Source organism: Talpa occidentalis, unplaced genomic scaffold, assembly GCF_014898055.3.
Source record: "Talpa occidentalis isolate TD23 unplaced genomic scaffold, MPIMG_talOcc4v2.1 talOcc4.9, whole genome shotgun sequence".
NCBI lineage: Eukaryota > Metazoa > Chordata > Mammalia > Eulipotyphla > Talpidae > Talpa > Talpa occidentalis.
The window spans coordinates 69,902,214-69,927,055 of NW_023605305.1; the positions used below are offsets into that span (position 1 = coordinate 69,902,214).

Below are 24,842 nucleotides of genomic sequence, written 5' to 3' on the forward strand. Positions count from 1 at the left end.
TTGTCCTGTTTTCAGTTTCCCAAGGCCTGGCTTCCCAGCCTAGTGCCAGGGTTGGGTCACAGAGATGCTGCCTGTGGGTGAGGGTTTTGAGTTAAGACCTTGGCTTAGCTGGAAAAGGGAGTCTGGTCAATCTCAGGCCTGGTTCACTGGTAGCTGGGACAACTGTCGTTTTACCCTCAGTTCATCTGTATTGGTGTGGAGGGGTATAAAAAGTCACCAATGCCTCCCTGAAATGCGCTTCTTGCCAGGATAGCGGAGTGTGCATTCCACCTGGGTTCCATGCCACCTGCTTTGTGTGCCTGAGCCCAGCTCCCATCTGTACAATAGAGGTGGCAGCAGCCATCTCCCTCGGGCTTGGCATGTGCAGGGCATGCAGTACAGGTAGCAGTCACCCTCCACCCACCCCATCCCACCTGATCCCTGTCCCTTCACTTGACCGGCAACTCCAGCCTCCCATCCAGGTCTTCACTGCTGACCAGAGCCCCTGTCCACACCTGCATACAGTCCTTTCCTTTTATTCACATAGACGTATGAGTCTTCTGCTGGCTTATAAACCTCTGTGAGGGCTGAGAGCTGGTCAGTGACATTTTGATGACTGGCTGACATTTCCAGGAATGAATTGGGATGCAGACCCAACTCTTGAGGTGTTCCCTTTCCTGCGGCCAAAAGACCGAACAGGTAACTGGACATTGCCAGCCACTTCTTCCATGAGTGGTGGTTGGGTGACTATGTGCCAGATGTCACTTCTGGTGTTGGTCACCAGCCACAACAGGACACCAAGATGTCATGGGCTGCTCCTCCAGCCCTGGGGGATGAGGTGGCTCAGGGATGCCTTTCCCACTGAAGTGACAGATAAGGCCATGAGGCTGACTAGCAAGAAGCCTGGGCGAAATGGGCAATGTGAAGAGTGTGTAGGCTGGGCAGGACACAGCATGGCAGTAGAGAGAGTGGTGCCAAGAAAAGTAATGGGAGTCCAGGTGATGGTGCCAGGTGATGGAGTCCAGGTAATGGTGCAAGGGGACCAAAGTAAGTGGACAGATGAAGGGAAACTGCACTTAGTGTAGAAACCACAGCATGTGGCAGATGGAGTGAATGGGTCTAAGTTTGGGTTGCTTGGGTGCTTGGTGCACAGAAGTGATGTGGTGGGTGTTTACAATGGTGCACTGAGCCCTAGAATGAGAGATCTGTGACCTCAGATTTACTCTCTTTGAGCCCAGTGCTCTCATCTGTCAAATGGGAAGATTCTTACCTACCTTCATAGGGCAAATGCAGGAACTGTGTGGTGACAGCCCTTAGGCAGGGAGCATGTTAGAGACACACATGTCTGCATCCCGGGCTAAGAGGTCACCATCATCAGAGCTAATTTTGTTGGATGGCTGCACACCGTTTAAATGGATTAGCTCAACCTTCACCAGGGTCACTGGAGCAAAAACTGAGACAGTCTGGAGGTTAAAAATCACCCCACTGGGTCTTGCTTTCATCCCCCTGCTCTGTTCCCAAGGAGCATGTGGTCTGAGAAAACCATATAAAACTATAAGACTACAAATAAATCTAGATAGAGTCCTAAAAAAATGTTCAGATAACCTGCAAGCAGGTAAGAAAAGAACAGGAAACAGAAAACAAATAATGAAATGGCACATTTAAGGATAAGTCTGTCTGAAGGTCTACTCGCACAGCTGGAGGTGGCCCAATGGCAGGTATTTGCTAAGAAGGGGACGGGGAGGTGGCTTTGAGCAAGAGGCTGCCAGATAGGGTCTGTGTCTGAAGGGCTCTCAATACCTGCACAGAGGTATGGAGGGCTGAAGGGACAGCAATTTGGGAAATTTTGAGAAGGCTGGTCTGAAGAATCTTGGTGTATGTGTGTGTGTACGGCGGGTTAGATGAGAATGTACTGAAAATTTGGGGGGCTAGATCAAAGCAGGATTCCAGCCCGCTGGGGCTGCCATAGCACCACTGAGTGAAGCCATAGTCTGTGGGCAGGGGGTATGGAACATCAACTCCCCGCCCACTCAAACAGCACTGGAGCCAGAGTGGGGTCAGAGGGCCAGCTCAGCCGTGAGGCCTCACACAAGAGACTTCCTCTTTCCAACCCATCCTACCTAGTCTAAAATGCAGCATGCCTCCTGCCTGAGGGGCCACAGTGGCATCTCCAGGTCTTGGGTACATTCTATCCTAATGCCCAGTCCCTGTCCTGTCCCTAGTTCACTCTGGAGCTGCCATTCCATCTCCCCTTTACCCTGTAGCCTCGTCCCACTCTTGAGCTAAGGATTGGTGGCTTGAAGCACCAGGGCCTGACAGGGAAGGAACAGAAAGGGCCATTTGGCTACAAGCTGGCCTGTCTCCCCAGTGTCCCCAGGGCTGCCAAATCCTCTTGTGCTGAGTGTTCACAGGCACCTGGCTTTTCATTTACATCTCACTCAGCAGGAAGGGGAAAGGTTTTACCTGGATTTTTTTTTTTATTAAGATTTATTTATTTATGCATACAAGAGCTGGAGTACAGGCCAGAGATGCAGGGGGATGATAGGATTCACCAGAGACAGAGCGGGAAGCAACAGGCAGACGGACTAAAATACACTGCTGAGGGGAGCAGCGGGCGAGACAGGAGAGGTCTGCCTCACCATGTGGGTTGCTCCCTGGCTGGCGATCGAACTCGTGCTGCAGAGGCTGTGGATTGCTTCATAGTGTGGTGCTTAACCCCTTGCACCACCAGGGAGACCCTTTACATGGTTTTTGGATTTCAATGCAGTCTAAATTCTAGCTCCTATCCTTATTAGCTGTGTGACCCAGGGCAAGTCATTTCCCCCTCTGAGTCTCTCTAATCTGTCTAATGGGCAGGACCTCTAGGGGAGCAGATGGTGTTGAAGATCATATGACTGTGTGCAAAAAGCCTAGAAGGAGGCCTGACATGCAGTGGGTTGTCCTTAAGATATTTCTAATTCCGCTAAATCCCATCATCTCCAGTCCCAGAAATATGCTTTTGCTGACCCACAGGCCTGCAAGCCCTCCAGTTAGTACCAGCTTCCTCAGAGCATTCTTGAAAATTCCTGTGGGCTCAAGAAAAGGAGAACAACAGATTTAATTAACTCCCAGTGACTGGCAGCATCGTGTTTCTATCTGGGCTGCGTCGCCATGGCAGCCTCATGGTGGGGCTGTGGAGGGGGCGGGTGGAGCTATTGTTCCTGCCATTGTCTGTTCTGGAACGCAGGCACCAGGAGAAAGGAACTGGCACAGGCACCAAATGGCACATGACACAAGGCAACCAAAGAGTCAGGAGCCATCTGGGGAGAAGTGTGGTGTGATCTATGGCCTGGCTTCCCCCCAGCTTGCTCCCAGACTAAGACAGCTCAGGCCCACGGAGCTGCATGTGTGTGCACCTTGGGCACGCTGAGGATGGGTGTCTGGGGCTCCTGGATGGGCCCGCAAAGCTCAAGCAGCAGCTCTCCCCCACCCCATGCTAGGGCTGTGGCTAGACTTGGGTTCAAATTACAGCTCTGCTAGCTGCCATCTACACAGCGAATTGCTTCCCCCACTCCCTCATCTATAAAGTAGGAATAATTCCAGTTACCCCAAGGGTTGTGTGTTAAAGCCCCTGGGTATAAGATATTCAGGAAGGGCCCATTTCTGTTCTGCTACAGTGGAGAACACTCGCCTGCCATCAGTCAGGCAGGACCCCCTCCTACATACCCCAGGATAAAAGGTTCCCTTTAACTCTCGTTGTGGTGAGGAAGTGGAACCAGGGCTGCCCATCTGCAGTGGTGAGGGTCTAGGAGTACAAAGACCAGCTAGTGTTCGCTCTTCATAGATACAAAGAAATTGGGGGAAAGCGATGCAGCGGCCCGGATCTAGAAGGGCAGGGCCAAGTGGGGCTGCAAGCGAGGGTAGGAGGCACGGGAAGCCGCGAAGGAGCTGGGATCCGGCGGGCGGAGGCGCCTAGAGGAAAGGAAGAGAGGGACCTGCCCACGCCCGGCGGCGCAGACAAAGGCAGGGCTGGTGGCGCGCAGTGGCAGCCGGACTCGCACGCCCAGCCCCCACCCCGGGCGGCGCGGACCCGGCGGCCGCGGGGCGGGCGCGACGTTCCTCGACTCGGGCAGCCGGCGATACGTGGTCCAGACTGCCGGGCTGCCAGGCGCGTGCACGGGGCTGAAGCGGGGCGCCGGAGCGCTGCTTTTGGGGCTCCAGATGGACCAACATTTCCCCGCCGCAAAGCCAGCGCGCCGAGACGCCGCCGCGGCCTCCTGGGAAGTCTGCCCGCGGGTCTCAGGCCCCGGCGGGGCGGGGTAGCTCACGCCCCGGGGACGTGGGAGCAGGGCCCGGCGCCCCGAGCCGAGCCCGGCCCTCGCGCGCCCCCTGCCGGCCCTCCGGAGCCCCCTCCGCGCCAGCGCCCGGCGGCGGCGCCGGGTCCCGCGCAGCCCCGGGAACACCCGGCCGGGGAAGCCCGGGCGTGACGTCATCCCCGCCCGGCCGTCCCCGGGCCCGGGAGCGCGGGGTCCCCGCAGCGGCGGCCTCCCCGGGGCCGCGCCGGGGGCGGGGAGCCGCGGGGGCAGCACGCCCTCACCGCCCGTGTCTGTCCCGCAGGTCCCGCGCGGCCCCGGGTGAGGCTCCCGCGCCCCGCCGGCGCCATGGGAAGGAGCGGGCGCCGCTGCCGCCGTCCCCCGCCGACGCGCGCGCCACCTGCGCCCCGCCGCGGGCAGCCCCCGGCCGCGGGCCCCGAGTGACGCTGGCGGCGCCTGGGAGCGTGGCGCGGGCCCGGGGCCGCGCGGAGGAGCCCAGCGCCCAGTGAAGCAGCGAGGACGCCGCCGCCATGGTCATGTCCCAGGGCACCTACACGTTCCTCACGTGCTTCGCGGGCTTCTGGCTCATCTGGGGGCTGATCGTCCTGCTGTGCTGCTTCTGCAGCTTCTTGCGCCGCCGCCTCAAACGGCGCCAGGAGGAGCGACTGCGCGAACAGAACCTACGCGCCCTCGAGCTGGAGCCCCTCGAGCTGGAGGGCAGCCTGGCGGGGAGCCCCCCGGGCCTGGCGCCGCCGCCGCCGCTCCGCGGCCGCCTCGAGGCGCCGGCGCACGCGCACCCGCACGGGCACGCGCACCCGCTGCTGCACCACGGGCACGCGCACCCCCACGCGCACGCGCACCCGCACGCGCCGCCGCACCCGCCGCCGCCGCACCTCTCGGTGCCGCCGCGGCCCTGGAGCTACCCGCGCCAAGGTAAGTGCCGCCCTCCCGCGGGGGCGACGCGGGCGCCGGGGGGCGGGCTCGGCCCCGGGGCGGGCTCGCCGCTCGCCCGCGCGGCCCCCGCGGAACCGCCTCCCGCGCCGCGCGGCGGAGGAAGCGGGCGGGCCGGGGACTGGGGCCGGCGCCCGCCCCCGGGAGAGGCTGGGAGCGGGGGCCGCACCCACCGGGACCAATTCCCGTTCCGCAGCGGAGTCGGACATGTCCAAGCCGCCGTGCTACGAAGAGGCGGTGCTGATGGCCGAGCCGCCGCCGCCCTACAGCGAGGTGCTCACGGACACGCGCGGCCTCTACCGCAAGATCGTCACGCCCTTTCTGAGCCGCCGCGACAGCTCCGAGAAGCAGGAGCAGCCGCCGCCCAGCTACAAGCCCCTCTTCCTGGACCGGGGCTACTCGTCCGCCCTGCACCTGCCCAGCGCCCCGCGGCCCGCGCCGCCCTGCCCCGCGCTCTGCCTGCAGGCGGACCGCGGCCGCCGCGTCTTCCCCAGCTGGACCGACTCGGAGCTCAGCAGCCGGGAGCCGCTGGAGCACGGAGCTTGGCGTCTGCCGGTCTCCATCCCCTTGTTCGGGAGGACTACAGCCGTATAGAGGGGCGCCACCCGCGGACTCCTGGCCTGACTGCGGGGCTTTTTAAATGCTCCCCTTAGACTGCAGGGGGGTGGGGGGAGGGAGGGAGGGATTTCTTACCCCGTTTGTTACATTTTGAGGATAATAAAGGTGTGTGATCTGGTTTGGTACAAGCGGAGGGGGCACCCACTGCTTGCGCCCAAAGGCTCTGGCGGCCAGGCGTGCCACCAGGGGATGGAAACCCAAACGCACTTTCCGGCTACAGCTCGCCCGAGAACACACAGTTAACACCCGGGGTCAGCCTGCTTCAGACCAGAGGATGGTTCCCTTAGGATCTCAAGCCCCACCTTCCCTGTCTTTGATTTCTGGTCGAGGGCGCCCTCCCCTTTTCTGCCCAGGGGGTGGAATTGGGATGGGGGGAGGGCGGGAGGGGTGACCCACCCCAGAACAGCCCCTGGAGGCCGGGAGCAGCAGGCCCGAAGGGATCTGGATTTCTTTATTAACAGACATGAGCACGACCCGTTACAGAAGTTTGTGCTTTCCAAAAAACAGTTACTGAACGTGAAAAAAGGAACCCAAGCAAAGAGGGAGGAGTCGGGGAGGGGCCGCCCAAGCCCTAGGCCCCACCCATCGCCCTGACTTGAATCACGCCTAGGGCCTCCAGCCTGGGACCTGCCCAGCAGGAGGGGGCAGGAAAGGGCTGGGGAGCTGAGGGGCCCCAGCTGGGCCTGCTACTTCCTTTTGGCCAGGCGGGGAGTGGTCAAGAGAAGGGCGGGGATGGGGTCCCAGGGAGCCAGAGCCCACGAGCCATTTATTGCCATGTTTTAAAATTCGTGCAAAATATCTGAAGCCCTGGACAGAGAATACAAAGTGATTATTTTTCCAAGAAACATAAAACTAGGAAAGAGGTGGGGGGACACTTTCCCACCAGAGCTCCCCACCACGCCAGGCCCCAAGCAGGGTGAGGCCTCCACCCCCGCCAACTAAGTGACCGGGGAGGACTAAGAGCTACAATCAGGACCGGGCGGGGAGGGGGTGGAATCTGCAACAGCGTCTCAACTACCAACGGGAGGAAAACCAGTCAACTGTACAAGTCTCCTATCAACTTTAAAAAAAAGAGAAAAGCTGTAAAAGTTGGGCCCTGTGGGTAGGGAAGCGGCCATGTCCCCGGCGAGGGCCGGATCCGGAATGGGTGCCAGGCGGAGCTGCTGCGAGCGCAGACCCAGCGGGCCGTCTGGCCGGAGGCCGGCACAGGTGGGCGGCCTTGGCAAGGGCAGCCTGAGCCTGCTGGTGCCTTGGCTAATCACCTCCCTCGAAGCCCTCCTCCTCTTCAGGTACTGGGTCTGCATCCCAGCAGGTAATGTCGATTTCTACGGTGTTTGGAAGAGAGATGAATTAAAGAGATGGCCCAGCAGATGGTTGTGTCATCCAACTCCGGGAAGCTGTGCTCACTGTAAGTGCGCGTGGAGGCTACTTGCTCACATCTTAAACCCAACATCCCCCCCAACCCCCCAATCTTCCCATTAACCTCCCCACTACTACCTGGAGGCTTGCTGTAGAACATAGGAGGCGGAGCCTTTGCGCACAGCTCTTCCGATTGGGCAAATTCCTCCTCCTGTGATTGGCTGAAGTACCCCTCACTGGCCTGCTGGACGAAAGCACCAGGTCACTGGGCCCCACCCAGCAGGACTAAGGCCGACCTACCAGGCCTGGGCCGGTTTCTCTAGCAACCAGTGATTCCAGCAGTGGTTGCCAAGGAAACAGATGCCTACCTTGGGAACAAAAGCATAGTTGGCCCAGGGAAGGTGAATGTAAAGGAGCTTCCCCTAATAATGTGGGTCACCACGAAAGGGGGTGGGGGTGGGGGGGAGTACTGCTGCAAATCCCAAGAATGCAGGGTCTGTTCCCTGAACCAGCCCTGACTCCCAGCCCCCCACCACCAGGCTACCCATGCCCAACCTGGGTCCCCTCCTTCTGGGTGGTCTCGCCATTGGTCAGCAGGTGGGGCTCTGATTCCAGCTCTGGCTCCTGATCCAACTCTTCTATAGCTGCAACCAGGGGTTCCCCTTCTATTTCCTCCTCTGGATCACAGAAGGTAGCTGGTGGCTCAGGCAGCTCATCAAAATTGAGAAGATTGGCACAGCCTTCACCTGCTGGGGGCAGTGGCTCTGGAGCCACCTCGTCCAGCAGGGGTACCTCTGCCAGAGCGACCTCAGCACCCGAGGGTGGAATAGGAGCACTAGGCTCAGCCTGGGGTGCGGAGGCCCCTTCCCCATTGCCAGGCCATAGGTCAATGAGGCTGGCAGCGGTGGGGGTGACAGTGTTGGCAACAGCGGTGTCAGCAGCGGCAATGTTGGTTTCAATGGCGTCAGCTGCTGGGATGTTGGCCATTGCAGGCTCCAGAGGGGCAGCCAGGACAGCCTGCTCAGGAGATGCCATGAACATCAAGTCCTCCGTGGGGCTTCCTGGACCCCTGGGAGGCTCTGGTGCCTGAGGGGGCTCCTCCATAGGGCTGGCCCAGGCCTGAGGGGCTACTGCTCTGGCCTCCTTGCTGGTCTCTTCATTATCCAAGCCAGGGCTGGGTTCCTGGATCTCTGTCACAGCACAGATGGAGGAGACGGAATCAGCTCTCCCTTGGAGAAGGCTGCAGTCACTGGGCAGCTACCCTCCAGTACCCTGCCCACCCACTCACTGGAAGTCAGTGACTTCCAGGAAAAATGGCCTCCACTGAGACATCCATTCAGAGCACCGTCCAGTACCACTGGGCCCTGCTGCCCTTTACCTAGTGTTTTAAATTTGCCTGGGAGGAAGGCCCACTCCTGGGAGAGAGACCTAGGCTCAGGTGGGTCTAACTCAATACACTTCCAGGCCAGCAGTCTGTGTGGGTGATTGGTGGCCCAGATGCCTAGGAAGTTGTTTCCATGGCCACCTGGGTTCCCAGACCTAGGGCCCCTCACTCACCCTGGGCTGGTGGGAGTGGTGGTGGCAGTGGTGGAGGCTGTGAGGATGTGACCTCATCCAGGGCCTTCTCTATCTGTTCAGCGATGGGAGTGGAGGCCGTGCTGGAGTCAGACGGGCTCCGGGTGGGGATGGGAGTGGGTGCCATCCTCCGGTGGCTGTCCAGGTGGCTGCCTGTGGAACAAACCCCGAGGCTGGTCACTGAAGGCCAAGGAGCCAGGTGGGACCAGGACTGTCCACCTTGGACCTCTCTGGAGTCTGAGTGGGGGCTGGGAGCTCCCCAGGCACCCGGGGGGGCCAGACCACAGCTCCAGACCCTGTAAGCCAGGCCCCTGGGGGCCAGAGCCCCTTCAGGGCCAGGGGAAAGAGGCAGGCAGTACCTGCTCTGGGGACAAACGCCAGAAATCAGCGGTCAGGCTGGGGGAGTGAGGCTGGGAAGCGGGGCCCTCCTTACCCCCCCGCCGAGGCCAGGGGCTGCTACCTACATGGGAGGGAGGAAGAGAGGTTTGGGGTGCGGTGACAGGTGATATAGGGAAAGGGAGTCCGTGGAGGGGAGGAGGAGGAAGAGGAGGAGGAGGAAGGCCCACTGTCCGATGCCTTTATGAAAGGGCAGTACGGACGACCTGCCGAGAGAGAGAGAGAGAGAGAGAGAGAGAGAGAGAGAGAGAGAGACAGACAGAGAGAAAGACAGAGGACAAGAAAGGGTCAGTCACCCCCACCCCAAGGCCTCACCCGCCCCCCCAGGGGCTGGCCCTGGATGTCCAAGCTGCCTTCAGCCAGGGTGCACATTCAGCCAAGCTGGGCCACAGTCTCAAGCCAAGAGCCAACTCCCACCAGCACCAGCAACACACAGCAAGGAGCCCCCACACAGCCAGTCTGAGCAGCACATGCCCAGGACAGACTGCCCAGCTGGATCCCCAGCACTGGGCCAAGCACAGGGCAGGGGCAGACACATCCACACCAGCAGACAGAATGGAAGGATGCGCTACGGGGACACAGAAGCTGCAGAGAGAGTATCTCATCAGGGAACACTGGTGGAGGCGCACAGGCTCCAGGCTGCTCCGACTCAGCCACAAGGGAAGAGCCCACCCCACATGCACCCACAGCCCTTCAGGCAAAACCTTGTTCAACCCCCACAGGACTGCTGTAGCCCAGGGAAGCCTGAGGCCGGGCCAGAGCTGCCCAGAGAGCTTCCAGCACTACCCACTCCTCTGGCCAGGGCGCTACAAGGTCCATCCCAGCCTTTCTCAGTCCTGCACCCCCACATGCGGCAGTGGTGGGAAGCACATTTGATGAATGGCCTTGCCTCCTCCAAGGAGTCCTGGGGCAAGGCTCCCCTTCTGAGAAAGAGTCCCAAAGAGGGTCAAGGCCAACACCTGAGGAGTGGGGGTCAGGTGGGAGTGGGACCAGGACTACCTGGTCGGTGATTGAAGGGCGAGGGCACATCACAGCTGCCTGCAGAGGCCGATGCGACTCGTTCCTGCTGCTTGAAGAACTCCCGTGGGTTGTCAGGCCTCTGGGCAATAATGGCCGCTGCCTCCTGGGAGTACACGGAAGGGTTCAGGGCCAGGTTGGACCTTGCTAGGGCAGTCTTGCCAGCCTCACCAGCCCTCACCTCTACTTCACCTCACAGCTCTCACCTCTACTTCCGATTCTGACTTCTTCATCTGGGTCTCTTCCTCCTCATCCCTCTGGTCACCCTGGAAAACAAGTGATGTGTCCTAGGAACCCCACCCCCACAGGAGCTGGTGGTCTCCTTACAGTCCCCATATTTTTTGCCATAGTCAGGCATGAAGGGATGGAGTTGGCCCCTCTGCCCCCTTCACCTCCCCATCATGAGTCCCCTAGCACAACTCAGCTTCTCCTGCTCCTTTACCCCCACATTCAACCAGACACCTGGGGCCTTTCAGGAGTGCACTCTGCTTTATAACTAACGCTTCTTGGACCCACCCTTGATGCCTGGACTATGGCTTCATGACTGAGACCTCCTCATTCATCCCTTGCCTCCTTGCTCTTGTCCCCTAATTTGTGTACTTCGGTCCTGCTGCCTGTTCTGCTCTCTGCTCTGGCTCTGGTGAATTCTCTCACCCTGCTGCGCTTCTGACTATACCCAGTGTTTGTACAAATAAATAAATAAATCTTAAAAAACAAAAAACAAAAAAAAACCAAAAAGGTGACCTACTGAATGGGAGAAGATAGTTGCAAATTATGATCTGAATATTCAAGATGTATTAAGAACTCAATGGCAAACAAAACATTCCAATTAAAAAATAGGGAGAGGATGGATGGGCCTTCCCGCAGCAGTTGAGCGTTGGGCTGCGAAGCTGCCCGCAGCCTCTGCAGTGCCGGTTCAATCCCCGGCCGAGGATCCCACATGGCATGCAGATATCTCCAGCCGTGCCCGCTGCTCCCCTCAGCAGTGTACTTTGTCAGTCTGCCTGTTCTGCTCCCCTGTTCTGCTCCCCGCTCTGGCTCTGGTGAATTCTCTCACCCTCTCTCGCTTCTGACTGTACCCAGTGCTTGTATAAATAAATAAATAAATCTTTAAAAAAAAAAAAATAGGGAGAGGAGCTGAATAGACATTTTCCAAAGAATAGATACAGAATATATACTGATGACCAAGACAGGCATACATAAAAAGGTGTTCAACATTATTAGTCATCCGGGAATGCAAATCAAAAGTTTGTGTGAAGGTATCACCTCACACCTGTCAGAATGACTATTTTCAAGAAGAGATAACAAGTGTGGGCAGGATATAGAGGAAACGGAAGCCTTATGTACTTGCCGGCGGGAATGTAAATTGGTGTAGTCACTATGGAAAACAATGAGGATCCAAAAATAAAAAATAGAACTACCATATGATCCAGCAACTCCACTTCTGGGTATTTAACTGAAGGAAACAAAATCACTAATATGTATGCACCCCCACGCTCACTGCAGCTTTATTTACACTAGCCAAGGCATGGAAGCAACCTAAGTGTCCACTAATGGATGAATGGATAGAGTAACAGAATATTACTCGGCCATAAAAAGGAGGATATCTTGCCATGTGTGAGGCGCTTGACAAGTCCTCATATCTTTTAAGATTTATTTATTTATGCATACAAGAACTGGGATGTAAGCCAGAGGTGTGAAGGATGAGAGGATTCACCAGAGACAGAGTGGGGAGCAGAACAGGCAGATCTACTGCTGAGGGGAGCAGCGGGTGAGACAGGAGAGGTCTGCTGTGGCATGTGGGTTAGCTGCTTGGCCAGCGGGGACTGAATTCATGCTGCAGTGGCTGGCGATAGCTTAATAGCACTGTGTCTTTAACCCCTGCACCACCAAGGAGGTCCTGGTCCTCATACCTTGAGAACATTATGCTAAGTTAAATAAGTCAGAATGAGAAAAACAATGTGAGGCTACGATTTCACTTACATGTGGAATCTAAGCCCCTCCCCCCCCAAAAAAAAACAACCAAGCTTATAGTAACAGAGAATAGATTTAGTATTTACCAGAGGCTAGGGGTGGGAGACTCGGGAAATGGGTGAAGGAGGTCAAAAAGTACAAACTTCTAGTTATAAAATAACTAAGTCCTTCTAGTTATAAAATAACTAAGTCATGTATAGCATGATGACTACAGCTAATAATACCTATCATAGCAAGTTGCTAACACAGATCTTTTTAAAAAGGGGGCTTCCATGAGCCATAGTAAGGATTGGCTGAATATGGCCCAACATGGTTTTTGTTTTGCTGGTATTATGTTTTTAAATACATTAATTAGTTGCCACCGCTTCAAAATCAGGAAGTTCAAAATGGGGAACTCTAGTTTTCTTGAAATGCCAGAAGCTCTGACAACATTAGTCTCTATTCCCCAAGGTAGCCACTGACCAGAGCTGTGCTGTTGCCACCCGGGCACTGAGTGTGCGCTGTCAACTTTGCTGCAGTCCACATCAGTCCCTACTTACATCACATGTCCATTTCACTATGTTTCAGGATTGCAACCCTAGGTTTGCAGGGCCCACATTCCCTCCCCCTGCTGTATCTAGCCCCTGCCCTGACTCACCCACATATCCTTTGAGATGAAGAGATCAAGTCATCAGCACAGTGTGGCTGGAGCTCCTAGACTCTGCATACCATTCTCCACCTCCATACCTTGGCCTGGGAGAGGAATCTCTTATTCCCCAAATGCCTGACCCCCACCCAGGTCTAACTCTTCCCATTTCTGGCCTCAGTATGGGCACGGATTCCTGGGGAGAGGTCCCTGGCCTAGTCAGGTCATTTCCTTCTCTGGGCCCCATAAGGTGTTCCAGGCACACTGCAGATGACTGTCAAAATTTCCTGTCTCTGGGATCACCTTCCCTACCCCTATGTGGGTGACAGAGAATGAGAACCTGAGTCTGTGGGTACATGGCCAGCACAAGGTTTGGCTGATACATAGCTGCTCAAACAAATTCACTCTACCAAAAGCCTCTTAATTGGTGCCCCCTGGTATCCCTGTGGCTAATGGGACAGAAGAGACTGATATAGGTCAAGAAAAAGCTGCAGGGTAAGATGCTGAAGTAACAGGGGCACATAACCACAAACTTTTATGTCATGGTGCATTAGGGGACTGACCCTTCAGAGTAACCCCCCTTGAGGATTGTCACTCCAACTACAACTTTGTGTCCTCCTGAATGAAATGTAAAGTTCTCTGACCTTGCTCTCTCTTCCCAACTTTCCCCTGATCCTCATCCACTGCACTCTAGCCAGGCCCTTGCCTTCTCATAAGTGTGTATCCCACCAGCCTTTGCTGGTACTCTGCCCTCTGCTATGGTAATATTGCTAGGGTCCTCAATCTTGTTCAAAAAAGGGCCAGAGGCAGCTTACCACAAAAAAAGTTCAAACCACCAACAATGTGAACAGCATCAACACAAGTTAGAAAAATGGGCATGACAGAGCGCAATACACTAACAATTAAGGTCAAGAGCACTGGAGTGCATGAGCACTTTCAAATACATGGAGACCCCTGGCTGCCCAAGCAAAAAGGGCACTCAGACAAGGAATGCAATTTTTAGATAAGAGAAAGCAGAATAAGCTTTCTTAAGCTAAGATAAAACACTTTATAGTTCTAAATCCCAAAGTTTGTCATTTGGAACCTTCCTTAGAAGACCTTAGAAGACAATTGTAATTGTACTGCCATCACACTGACCTGCTAGAACACCCATCCATTTTCATAAAAATAGTTTTTTTCAAAAAGACCTTGCTCTGGATGGGTAAGATGTGATGTATACACACAAATGGCATTACTAGCCTTAAAAAAGGAACAACACTCTGATGAATATTGAAAACACTATACTGGGCCTCCCCAGTGGCACAGCGGGTTGAGCGCAGCGCTATTAAACTGTCTGCAGCCTCTGAAGCGCGAGTTTGATACCCAGCCAGCCAGGGAGATACCCACATGGCACGGCAGACCTTTCCTGTCTCGCCTGCTACTCAACAGTGTTTTCAGGGCCTCCCTAATGGCGCAAGGGGTTAAGTACCACACTACGAAGCAATCCATAGCCTCTGCAGCACGAATTCGATCCCCAGCCAGCCAGGGAGAAACCCACATGGTGAGGCAGACCTCTCCTGTCTCACCCGCTGCTCCCCTCAGCAGTGTATTTCAGTCAATCCACCTGTTCTGCTCCCCACTCTGTCTCTGGTGAATCCTCTCACCCCCCACACCTCTGGTCTATACCCCAGCTCTTGTATGCATAAATAAATCTTTTTTAAAAAGGCTAAGATGATACATTTTACTGCAATTAAAAATAAATTTATCGGGCCTCCCGGGTGGCGCAGCGTTGAGCACTAGGCTGTGAAGCTGCCCGCAGCCTCTGCAGCGCCGGTTCGATCCCCGACCGACCGCCGGCGAGGGTCCCACATGGCACGAAGACCTCTCCTGCCGCAACCGCTGCTCCCCTCAGCAGTGTACTTCGTCAGTCTGCCTGTTCTGCTCCCCACTCTGGCGAATTCTCTCACCCTCCCGCACTTCTGACTGTACCCAGTGCTTGTATAAATAAATAAATCTTTAAAAAAAATAAATTTATCAATTAATTTTAAAAGATCTTGCCCATCTTGGGCCTCCTTGGTGGAGCAAGGGGTTGAGACGCAACCTATGAAGCGATCCACAGCCACTGCAGTATGAGTTCAATCCCCCGGCTAGGGAGCTACCCACATGGTGCAGCAGACCTCTCCTGACTCGCCTGCTGCTCCCCTCAGCAGTGTATTTCACAATCTGCCTGTTGTGTTCCCCACTCTGTCTCTGGTGAATCCCCTCACACCCCAACCTCTGGCCTGTACCCCAGTTCTTATATGCATAAATAAATAAATCTTTAAAAAAAAAAAAAGATCTTGCCCATCTTGATTTCCACATGTTTCCAACTCCACACATGGGAAGTAACAAGGGTTTATTGCATGAATGACTGATGATGGAATTTACCAAGCACAAATCATCTCCACTCCACCAGGGCCTGATGTGCTTGGAGTCCCCTACAAAGGTCACTTAATGACAGTGGCTGCAGAGCTGTCCTACCTCCTCCCTCCCATCCTCCTATGGGGGGCGACCCTGGAACTGGTTTGCATCCCCACAACCCAGTATCTGTCCATCATAATCTCAATCCAGACCTATATTGCCCACCCTGTGATGTGCTCCATGCTCAGCTATTTCTGAAGGATAAAATTCAATTCAAAGCATGAAGACTAGACTCCACTGTTTTCAAAGGGTCAATCCATAGGTCATCCCAATGTCCGGAGGTTTGTTTAGGTAGCACCGCAGGAGCAAGGGGTGCTCTGAAGGAGACACTGCACACTTGTGCACAAGTGCTCAGAGCACTAGCCAAGAATCATTTGTGGGGCTCTGCAGCACCTTTGTTATGGGTCAAGACCTCAAGCCTCCTAAGTGCGGGAAGCATGCATGTCTAATCCACACCAAGACCCATTGTCTGACTGGGGAGCTGGCAGGGGGAAGCCTGGCTCATGAGGGTCTAGGTCAAAATAGACTGTCTAAAGTGTAAGTTTCTCCCGGGAGATTTCTTTCCACAGACAGAGCCAGAGGCCCACGTCATGGGGTGGCAGGACTGATACTCCAAGACATCCCAAGTCCATGCAGAGGTACTCAGATTCCTAGCAGTGTCCCCAGGTCACTGTTTTCCCCATGAGGCCCAGGAACACAGGGTCCATCCACATTCCCCGACGAGGAAACTGGGGGTCCCAACAAAGAACTTACAAAGATAGATTGCTCCTTCAACCGCCTTTTGGCCTCCTCAGCTTCTAAAGTCTGCTGTTTCCTCCTGGAATGATAAGTGGGCATGTACCCTTTCAGGGCAGAACCACAGATGGACACCACATGGAGCCTGGTGGCCAGGGCTGGGGTGGGCCCACCTGTGCTCCTCGATCTGCTGTTCCCGTTCTCGGTATCGCCGTTCCCGCTCCTCCTGCTCCTGCCGCTCCTGCTCCATTCGCTCTTGCTCAAATCTGAGCCTCTCATCCAGGGCCTTCTTCCGCTCCTCCTCCTTCCTCAACTCTTCTTCCTTCTGCAACCCCCAGGGCCAAGGCAGTGTAGGCCTTGAGCCTGGAGACCCGCCCCTGACCCTCCAGTCCTCCCCAACCTAGGTCTAGGAAGGGCGGTTCTGAGAGTTCAGGGGTTGAGCTCTAAGGACACCAGGCCAAAGGGCTCGCTTTTTCAGCTGCAGGAATACATGGGGTGGGACACACAGCTGAAGGCAGGAACCTAGGGTGAGAAGCCCAGAGCTACCCCATGGGGTAGGATCAGGGGCCCACCTTGGCTTGTTCCCAGAACTGCTCGCGGTTAATGCGCTTCATTTCCACAGCCGCATCCGTCTTCTGATAGGTGGTGCCCTAGAGAGTCAAATGGCCCAGCATGAGCACAGAGGGCAGGCTGAGGATTCCAGAAGCCTTCACACTCACAGGTAAGGACTGTGAGGACTCAAGGCCGGGAGGGGGTGAACACTGACCACGGGCTCCGCATTCTCGTCCTCGCGCAGCCGCAGGCGGTGCAGCACCGGGCTGGAGAGCCGCGCCAGCCCATTGGAGAGCCGTTGCCCAATAGCGCCCGCATCTATGTCTTCCACACTGCTGGCGTTCACGATCACGTCGACGCCCTGTGGCAGGATGGGGTGTTCAGGAAGCATGGCTTCTGCCAGTCAGCATCCCCAGCACACAGTCCCCGAGGCTGGCCGGCGGGCCCCAGGAGCCCCGGCCCCTCCCCTAGGAGACCAGGCCCCTCCGCACCTGAAAGAACTCAGCCACTTTGGCCACATGGCTGGCACAAGCGCATTTTCGGGCATCCGGCACGTCTTCCCCCACCTGCAAAGCATTCAGGGAAAAGGGTGTTGGTAAAGGACATTAAGGGACAGCAGCCTGGGCCTCCCCGGTGGTGCAGCGGTTGAGCGCTGGGTTGCGAAGCTGCCCGCAGCCTCTGCAGCGCCGGTTCGATCCCTGGCTGCTCCCCGGCCACCGGAGGAGGGTCCCACATGGCGCACAGACCTCTCCTGCCGCCCGCTGCTCCCCTCAGCAGTGTACTTCGGTCCTTCTGCCTGCTCTGCTCCCCGCTCTGGCTCTGGTGAATTCTCTCACCCTCCCACGATTCTGACTGTACCCAGTGCTTGTATAAATAAATAAAAATAAATCTTTAAAAAAAAAAAAAAAAAAAAAAAAAGGGACAGCAGCCTGAGGCCCCTGGCTTTCTTCCCAGGGTTAGTGGGTTTTTTCCAGTGGTATCAGAGGGTGGAGGGTGACTGTTCTGGGGCCTTCCACTCCCTTCCCCAGCCCAGAGCTGCATACCCAGTTGATGAGCACGTATTTTGGCAGAGCAGCTTGGGAGTCCTTGACACTGCAGAAGCCGTACATCACCTTCTGGTTCTCAAAGTGGCCCGAGAGTTCCTGTAAGCCCCCATCTGGGGGAATCAGGAGGGTGTCAGGACTTCCCCTCCTGAACCCTTACCCACAAAGGGCTTGGAACCCAAAGGAAAGACTCCTCTGTGGGCACCCGCCCCGGAGTCTTCTGGCCTCCAAGACCTGGTCAGGAGCCCAGAGTTCTGGGTTGGTGTGAGAGAGAGACAACAGGCAGGAGTGAGCTTTACCTTTAAATCTTCTGGGCTTAATTTCGAGGTAGGACTGAGGAAGAATTTGTTCACTCATCTTCCTGCCCCAAGTGGTGCTAGTGCCCAGTAAAGTGAAATGAAGCCTTGGGCACTGGAGAAAGTGGGGGTGATCTGGGCCACCCCTGCCAGCCACTTCCTTTCTAGCTGTGTGATTTTGGACAAGTCACTCTCCCTTTCTGAGGCTCAGTCTTATAATCAAACAGGAAACAAGATTCCCTCCCTCCTCACCCTGGGGATTGCAAGAATGATGAGAGGAAGGACACCCGCCAGACAAGTGTAGATCTGCTCTATGCAAGTAAGGAGGTGGCCCGGAGCCAGGAGGATGGGGAAGAAAACAATCCGAGGAGGGGGCGGCAGAGAGGAAGGCAAAGGAATGGCTGGAATTCTTACCTCCTGACGCTGCAAGCTTGAGGTCATCTGAGCCATCCTCATATGTGTACAGAGCCCTGGGAGGAGGGAAGAGTTGCTCAGTCAGCTATGAGGGCCAATTTTGGGTGGGGACAGCTCTGGGGAAGAGGAGGGACACAGAGGGAACAGGACAAGATTGGGGGTTCGAAGCCCAGCACTCCCTGGTAGCCATGACAACAGGGATAGGCACCATTTCTGGCTGGAGGCTCAGTCTTATAATGGGGGCACCCTTGGGCCTGGGTCAGGTGAGGAGTAAGCATAGAGTAAAAACTGCTGCCTGGTAGCTTCACTGCAAGGAAGCCCAGGTGTCGCATCCTCTGAGTCCTGCCTCTGGCAGCCTACAACCCAGGAAGCGAGTGACGGTGTGCACTGATGGAGATTCCAAGGCGACGGTTCCTTGGTTACCGTTCCCTGGCTACCATGCTTCTCATCCCGGATTGGTCGTCTCCAGGAACCTACCTGGCATGTGCATCCCCCCCCCCCCGCCCCCCAGAGAGGGAGGAGTGAGGAAAGAGAACCTAGTGCTAGCTCAGCTCTGGGCATCCCCCCGTAACCATGGCAACCCAGCAATTGGCACACGACTGGCCCACCCCAGCTGCATTCTCCTGAACACAAAGGACCCTAGGGACCCGCCCTCGGCCTCAATCTCCGCCTCTCCGAAATGGGGATGAGGTCATCTCGGTCACTCTCGCCCAGACTATGGTCCCTGGGTGGTTGTGCTCTCCGAGCCGCCCAGCCCCTAGGCCGCCTCCGCCCAAGCCCGGGCCCTGGCCTCCTGGGACTGGGTTATTTCACCAGAAAGCTGACCTACCAGCCTTCCTTCTTCTTCCTGGCTTTTTCAGCCCCAGCTTTTTCTCCCTAAGTAGCAGAGATACAGCATTCGTTTCACCGATGGGAAGGCAGAGCCCGCTCCTTCTGCAGGCCCACTGGGAGGACTGGTCAGGAGCCCTGAAGACTAAGGCGTGCTCAGCCCCTTCCCAAGTGGCACATTCCCTACAGCTGAGACAGGAGACTGGGGCTGGGGGCCGGGAAGGCAAGAGCAGGAAGGTGGAAAGGGAAGGGGGGGAGAGGTGGAGGAAGACCAGGTGGAGGAAGAAAGACCAGAGAAAGGGCTAAAGAGAAGGGATACAGAGAAACTGAAGGAGGGACAGAGGAAAGGAAAGGGGGAGGAGAGCAGGAAGAGAGGGAGGAGGGAGACGGGGAAGGGAGGAGGGAGACCAGCAGGGAGGAGGGTCTGGCCCAACCCCCATGAGGTCAGAGTAAATCCTCCTCGCCAGGGCCAAATGGCAGGGTGACACCCCAGGCCTGGGGATCCCTCCCTTCCCTGAAAGGGACACAGGTGGGCTGTGGGGCCAGGAGGGCCTGGTCCAACTGTTGCCGGAGCCTCAGCCCTGGCAGTTGCTTCCCAAGCACAGCTGTCTCACCACCTGTCCACCACTCTAACCCACCACTGTGAACAAAGGGCCCTCAGAGAAACAGGGGCTGCCCCTCTTCATTCCACAGACAAGAAACTGAGGCAGAATGCAGCGATCCTGGTTCCCACATGGCTTTAGATATGGGAGGACTGACAGCCCTCGCTTTGCCCAGGAACACTGTCCTGCTTCTTCCATGCTCGACCCTCTTCTGCTTGCCTCTGATCACCTATTCTGTTCTCCACGACCCTTACCTGACAGAAACCATAGCCAAGTTCAAAGCCTTCAGCAGGCCTTCAACCCTGAGTTCCACCCCGCCTGCATTTCCAGCCAGATCCTCTGTATCCACACCGGAAACCTGGGTCACACCAAATGGCTCCCTGCATATTGTCCACCCTCGAGCCTTTGCATGTGTGGCTCCCTTCACAGAAAGGCCAACCTGTCTTCTCCACCCCACTCCCACCCCTAGCTGAAATCTCTGAGCACCCCAACACCAGCTCCCCAGAAAGGCCTGAGCTAATCCTCCCAACTGCACCCTCCCTGCACTTAGCACATCCTGGAGGGATGCCAAAAGGTATCTGAACCACCTGCCCCAGGTCTCAGCAGACCAGTACTTCTCAAACACAGGAGAACTACCAGGCGGGCAGGTGGGAGCTCGTGAAGCCACAAGGAGTCGGGGCGGGGGGCCCACATCTCTACGTGTCTCACCAGCTCCAATCCCCAGAAAGACTATAAGCTTTGTCAAGGTGGGGAGTCTGACTCAGTCAATCCACACATGTTGCTGTCTGGGTCCAGGATGCAGCCCAGAGCAATACCAGCAGGAATTTGTGATACTTGACAAACTGAGAAACTATCTAAGCTGAAGTGAGTGGAAGCTGGGATGGAGCAGCTCCAGGAAGATCCAGGGATGGGCTGAGGACAGGTGGACCCCTCAGGACCATCATTCACACTGAGGATGTTAGAACTGGAAGGCCCTTGGGTATCACAGATTTGGTTGAATCTGATCCCCTCTCTCTCTCTTTTCAAAAGGACCGGAGAACAGGGACTATGTGCAGTCACAGTGAGTTATTTTAAATCCACGGCAACACTGACTCTTCCCACTATACGACCTGGCTTCCTGGGTGCCCTGCTCCCAGCACCAGGGCAGTGATCCATCTCTGAGGCCCACCACCTAAGAGAGAACTCCCTCTGGCCCCCTACCAGCCACTCAGAGGCAAGCTAAGGGAGGGTAGGGGCAAGTGCCCTTTGCCCAGGTAGCAATTTTACTCAAGATGCCCTCCTCTGGCCTCTGCGTGCAGGGTCTGCCCCTGAGTCTTGAGATCCTACTTCCTCTTGATTACGTGCTAGGCATTCCTGGCACTCATGCCCTCTTCTGCAGGATAGAATCCTCACACTCTTTTTATGAAATGCTATCTGGGCCCTTGGAGTGCGAGGGTGCGGGTGTGCATCTGTGTGTGTCCCACACACAACCCAGATGGGGGGGTGACGCACACCAGTGATGAATAACTCCTTTTGGCCACATGGATGCTGCTGGGTGGTGGGAGCCCAGGCCTCTGCTGACAGGAGAGGGGCCAGCAGTGGTTGTGTGGTCCTGTTGTCAGAGCTCTGCTTCTGGGGGGGCTGGGGGCAAATGGGATGGTGGTAGACAGCACCCCTCTAGACTAGAAGTCGATGGGGGGGGCCGGGAGTGGACTGTGCCCCTCTCCAGACAGGGCCCATAGCCCAGGCCAACTCCTCCAGCAAGCCAAGCTGGCCACTTGCCCTGAACTCCTCCCATGATCTCAGCCCCCTAGGGGCAGGGATAGGACAACGGGTGGGCCGCCTGCCCGCTTAGCCTGTGCTGGCCTCTCCTGTGACTGACCTGCAGGACATGAGAGCTCATCTCTCGCTTCATCCCTCAAGGCCTGGCCGCCAGCCAGTGCTGCAGTACCATGGCATGGATGCCTGGTCATTTTATCCCCTCCTCCAGCCCCCAGGTCAGTGTCCCTCCCAGCACAAGAGGGAGGCTGGCCCAAGTGGGGCCCCTCAGATCTGCCCTCATTCTGTGCCTCAGTTTCCTGCCTATCAGAGGGAGAAGTCTAGGAAACAGAATGGGCACCTGCTCCATGAGAAGAAAATCTTGTGTGTGGGGGGGAGGGGATAATTCCTGAATGGGGCAGTGTGGAACCCTTGAGCTTTTTCCTGCCACCCAAAAGGACTCCAGTTCCAAAGCAGGTGGTGATCCCCTCCGCAGCTCAGGGGGAGACAACAGCTGGGAAGAGGAGAGAGGGCAGCCCAGCTCCTCTCCCACCAGGAAGCTGCAAGCCTCTTGCCTCTGGACCATGGGACTGGGAGCTCAGCGGGTCTACGGAACCCCTCATCCCTCTCTGGGGGCTCGCCCCACACCTGAGCACTCCTGGGCTTCCTCGCGGGCACCCCAGCTGGCCCCCTAGGCGGGTACTTGGGTTCTCTTGGCATCACCCAGCCTAGCAGTCTAGTCCCTGCAATCCCTTTCAGGTCGGGGAGGAGGACTCATCCCTGCCTCCTCCGCGACCCCAGAGAGAAACAGGAGTCACTTGGCGGTTGCCATGTGGCAATGAACGTCTTTCCATCACACCCAGCACCGCGAGGCCCCCGATGGGCGGGGCGCCCGGCCCCCCACCGGCTCCGCACCTCCCCCGCCCAGGCTTTCCTTTGTGCAGTGGCCGGGCCGGGCAGGGCCGGGCAGGGCCAGGCAGGCTGCGCTGGCTCCGCTAGCTCGGTCCCCGCCCCGTCCCCGCCCGGTCCTCGCCTGCTCGAAGGTGGCGAAGGTGCCCTTGGCCGCCCCGTGCACACCTGTGCCCGGGCCGCGGGTGGGGTGAGGGGGCGGGGGACGAGCTCGCGCCGGCCCCGGGGCCCCGGGCGGCGCATCTGGCCCCAGCGTCCACCCGACCGGCCACCGCTCCCCCGCGCGACTGTGGCCGCCTCCGGGCGCTCGGGCCCGGCTGCGCCCCGCCCGGCCCGGCCCCTCCCCCGGCGCGCACAAAGGCAGCCCCTCCCAGACCCTCCCGAGCCGCTGCACCATTTTGGGGTCTCCCCCCTTCGCCGGCGGCGGGGCCGGTGGAAACAAAGGCGCGCGGCGGCCGCGCGGGGACAAAGGGGCTGGGGGGGCGGGGGCGGGGGGCTCACCAGTCGGCCGCGCTCTCCTCCCGAATCACCTCCTCGTACGCCGCCAGCAGCTCCAGGCGGTGGCCGCTGAAGCTGACGCCGGCCATGCTTCGGGCCGGACCGAGGTCGAACGGACAGACGCACGGACGGACGGACGGACGGACGGAGAAGCAGGGAGAGAAAGAGGGAGTCGCCTTCGCCGCCGCCTCGGAACCTCTGCAGCGCTGCGAGCGAGCGAGCCAGGGCCGGGGGAGGGGAGCCGGCCGGCGGGGGGCGGGGGGCGCTGGCTCCGCCCGGCTCTCTCCCTCCGCTCGCTCGGTCCTAGCGCCGCCTCGGCCCGGCTCAGGGGGAGGCCCGCCCCCCCTTCCCGGCCTGCCCCGGGGCGCCCCCACGCCCCTCTCCCACCGCCCCTGCGCGCCGCGCCCGCGGCTGTTCTGCCCCTCCGCCCCCGAGCCCTGCCCACCCTTGTCCTCAGGCCGCACCTCTCGTGTTGCCAACCTGGTGGCTCACCCTCTTCCCCAGCCCCACATCCAGCCCCATCCCTGCTTAAGCGAGATTCCCACCTCCTCTCTGGACTCAGCTTCATCCCTCTCGTTTGCACTCCTCCTGTCCCAATCCCTAACCCCCTTCAATCCAATCCGCCCCGACCCCACTCCGTGCTTAATTTGTCTCCATCCCAGCCTCACCCACCGCCATCCCTGGTCTATCCTATTCCATGTGTACCCCATTTCCATCCCACCTCCTAACCCCGACCCAATTCCCATTCCAGTTTCCCCAGGCCCATTCGCAGTCCATTCCCATCTCTGAATGGTCCCTTCCTACCCCAGCACCATCCTTTGCCATCTTCGTCCCCTTCCCAAATATGACTGTATTTCTCTCCCATGCCAAGTCCAGCCCTATTTCCAACCCGCGCTTAGCGCACCCCTCACCCATTCACCACACCAAACTTCGCATCCTCCTCCTCAGCGCAGCCTATCTGTTCCCATTCTGATCCCAGTTCGCAGCCACATCCCTCCATCCCTGCCATCTCCATCATTCCCAGCCCCAAACCAGCTCATTATCTCAGCACATCCAGCTTCTTTTGTCCCACCCTTGGGGAGCTGCCTCCTGGGCCCTCTCAGATAGGGCCAACCTAGGAAATCATTTGCTTGCTTGCTTTTTTTATTTTTTAAAAAGATTTTATTTTGTTTATGCATACAAGAACTGGGTACAGGCCAGAGGTGGGGGGGGCGGTGAGAGGATTCACCAGAGCCAGAGTGGGGAGCAGAACAGGCGGATGCACTGAAATACACTGCTGAGGGGAGCAGCAGTGGGGGAGACAGGAGAGGGCTGCTGTACCATGTGCATAGCTCCCTGGCCCAGATCGAACTGCAGTGGCTGTGGATTGCTTCATAGTGCTCACACTTAACCCCTTGTACCACCCGGGAGGCTCTGGAAATCATTTGCTTTCTATCCCAGGTCTCTCCCAGAGGAATCCCATGTAGCATTCCGGAAGCGGAATTTAACACCAAGCTCCCAAGACAGGGCACCCCCAAGGACACTCCAGGGCCAACTACCTGGCACCTTGATTTCCCAAAGCTCTGTACACTGAAGGTGCTGGAGCCTCAGAGAATGTTCAGGAAGGGATGGGAGACTCACTGCCAGGGCCTTCTGGAACCTCTCTGCTCCTTGTTGAGGTGGGGTCTTAAAACCCTCCTGGCTTTCAGAAGCGTTTCCCATCACCTACAAATCCTCCCAACCCCATCTTCCCAGAGCAGGTAATGGAAACTGAGCAAACTACCTGGTCAAGTCTGGAAGTCGTAGAGGAGGAGGCCAGCTGGGCCTCAGAGTCCCCAGCTGGGCATAATCTGCCATGCCAGAGAGAAGACAATAGTGCATGCTGATTATCAGTAGTGGTTCCCAGCACTATGGAATGGGAAGAAACCTTCTAAAACTAAAACATTTCATAGGTCCTTGCCCAGAGACCCTACACCTACCTGGGCACCTGTCCCCTTCCCCAGGAAGGCTTAGCAGGATTTTGG

At 57.2% G+C, this 24,842-nt stretch overlaps 2 protein-coding genes across 4 annotated transcripts; one reads left to right on the top strand and one right to left on the bottom strand.

The window, feature by feature from the left end:
• The first annotated feature begins 4,572 nt into the window (after positions 1-4,572).
• PRR7 (proline rich 7, synaptic) lies at positions 4,573-5,968 on the top strand. The gene is made up of 2 exons (XM_037500922.2): positions 4,573-5,204; positions 5,419-5,968. Exons 1-2 carry the CDS (start codon positions 4,802-4,804, stop codon positions 5,814-5,816), a joined length of 801 nt encoding a protein of 266 aa, XP_037356819.1. The 5' UTR covers positions 4,573-4,801; the 3' UTR covers positions 5,817-5,968.
• Positions 5,969-6,587: 619 nt separating this feature from the next.
• Positions 6,588-23,074, bottom strand: DBN1 (drebrin 1). Of its 3 annotated transcripts, XM_037500918.2 has the most exons (15): positions 22,843-23,074; positions 18,266-18,321; positions 17,556-17,668; positions 17,004-17,078; positions 16,727-16,873; positions 16,533-16,610; positions 16,134-16,285; positions 15,979-16,042; positions 10,394-10,453; positions 10,170-10,293; positions 9,239-9,376; positions 8,757-8,927; positions 7,755-8,389; positions 7,338-7,440; positions 6,588-7,165 (listed from the first exon to the last, which is right to left on the bottom strand). In XM_037500918.2, exons 1-15 carry the CDS (start codon positions 22,926-22,928, stop codon positions 7,095-7,097), a joined length of 2,073 nt encoding a protein of 690 aa, XP_037356815.1. In that variant the 5' UTR covers positions 22,929-23,074; the 3' UTR covers positions 6,588-7,094. The 3 variants fall into 3 exon arrangements, with proteins under 3 accessions (XP_037356815.1, XP_037356814.1, XP_037356813.1); XM_037500917.2 differs by lacking the exon at positions 9,239-9,376; XM_037500916.2 differs by lacking the exon at positions 9,239-9,376 and having other exon boundaries at positions 7,338-7,443.
• Between the last annotated feature and the right edge of the window lie 1,768 nt (positions 23,075-24,842).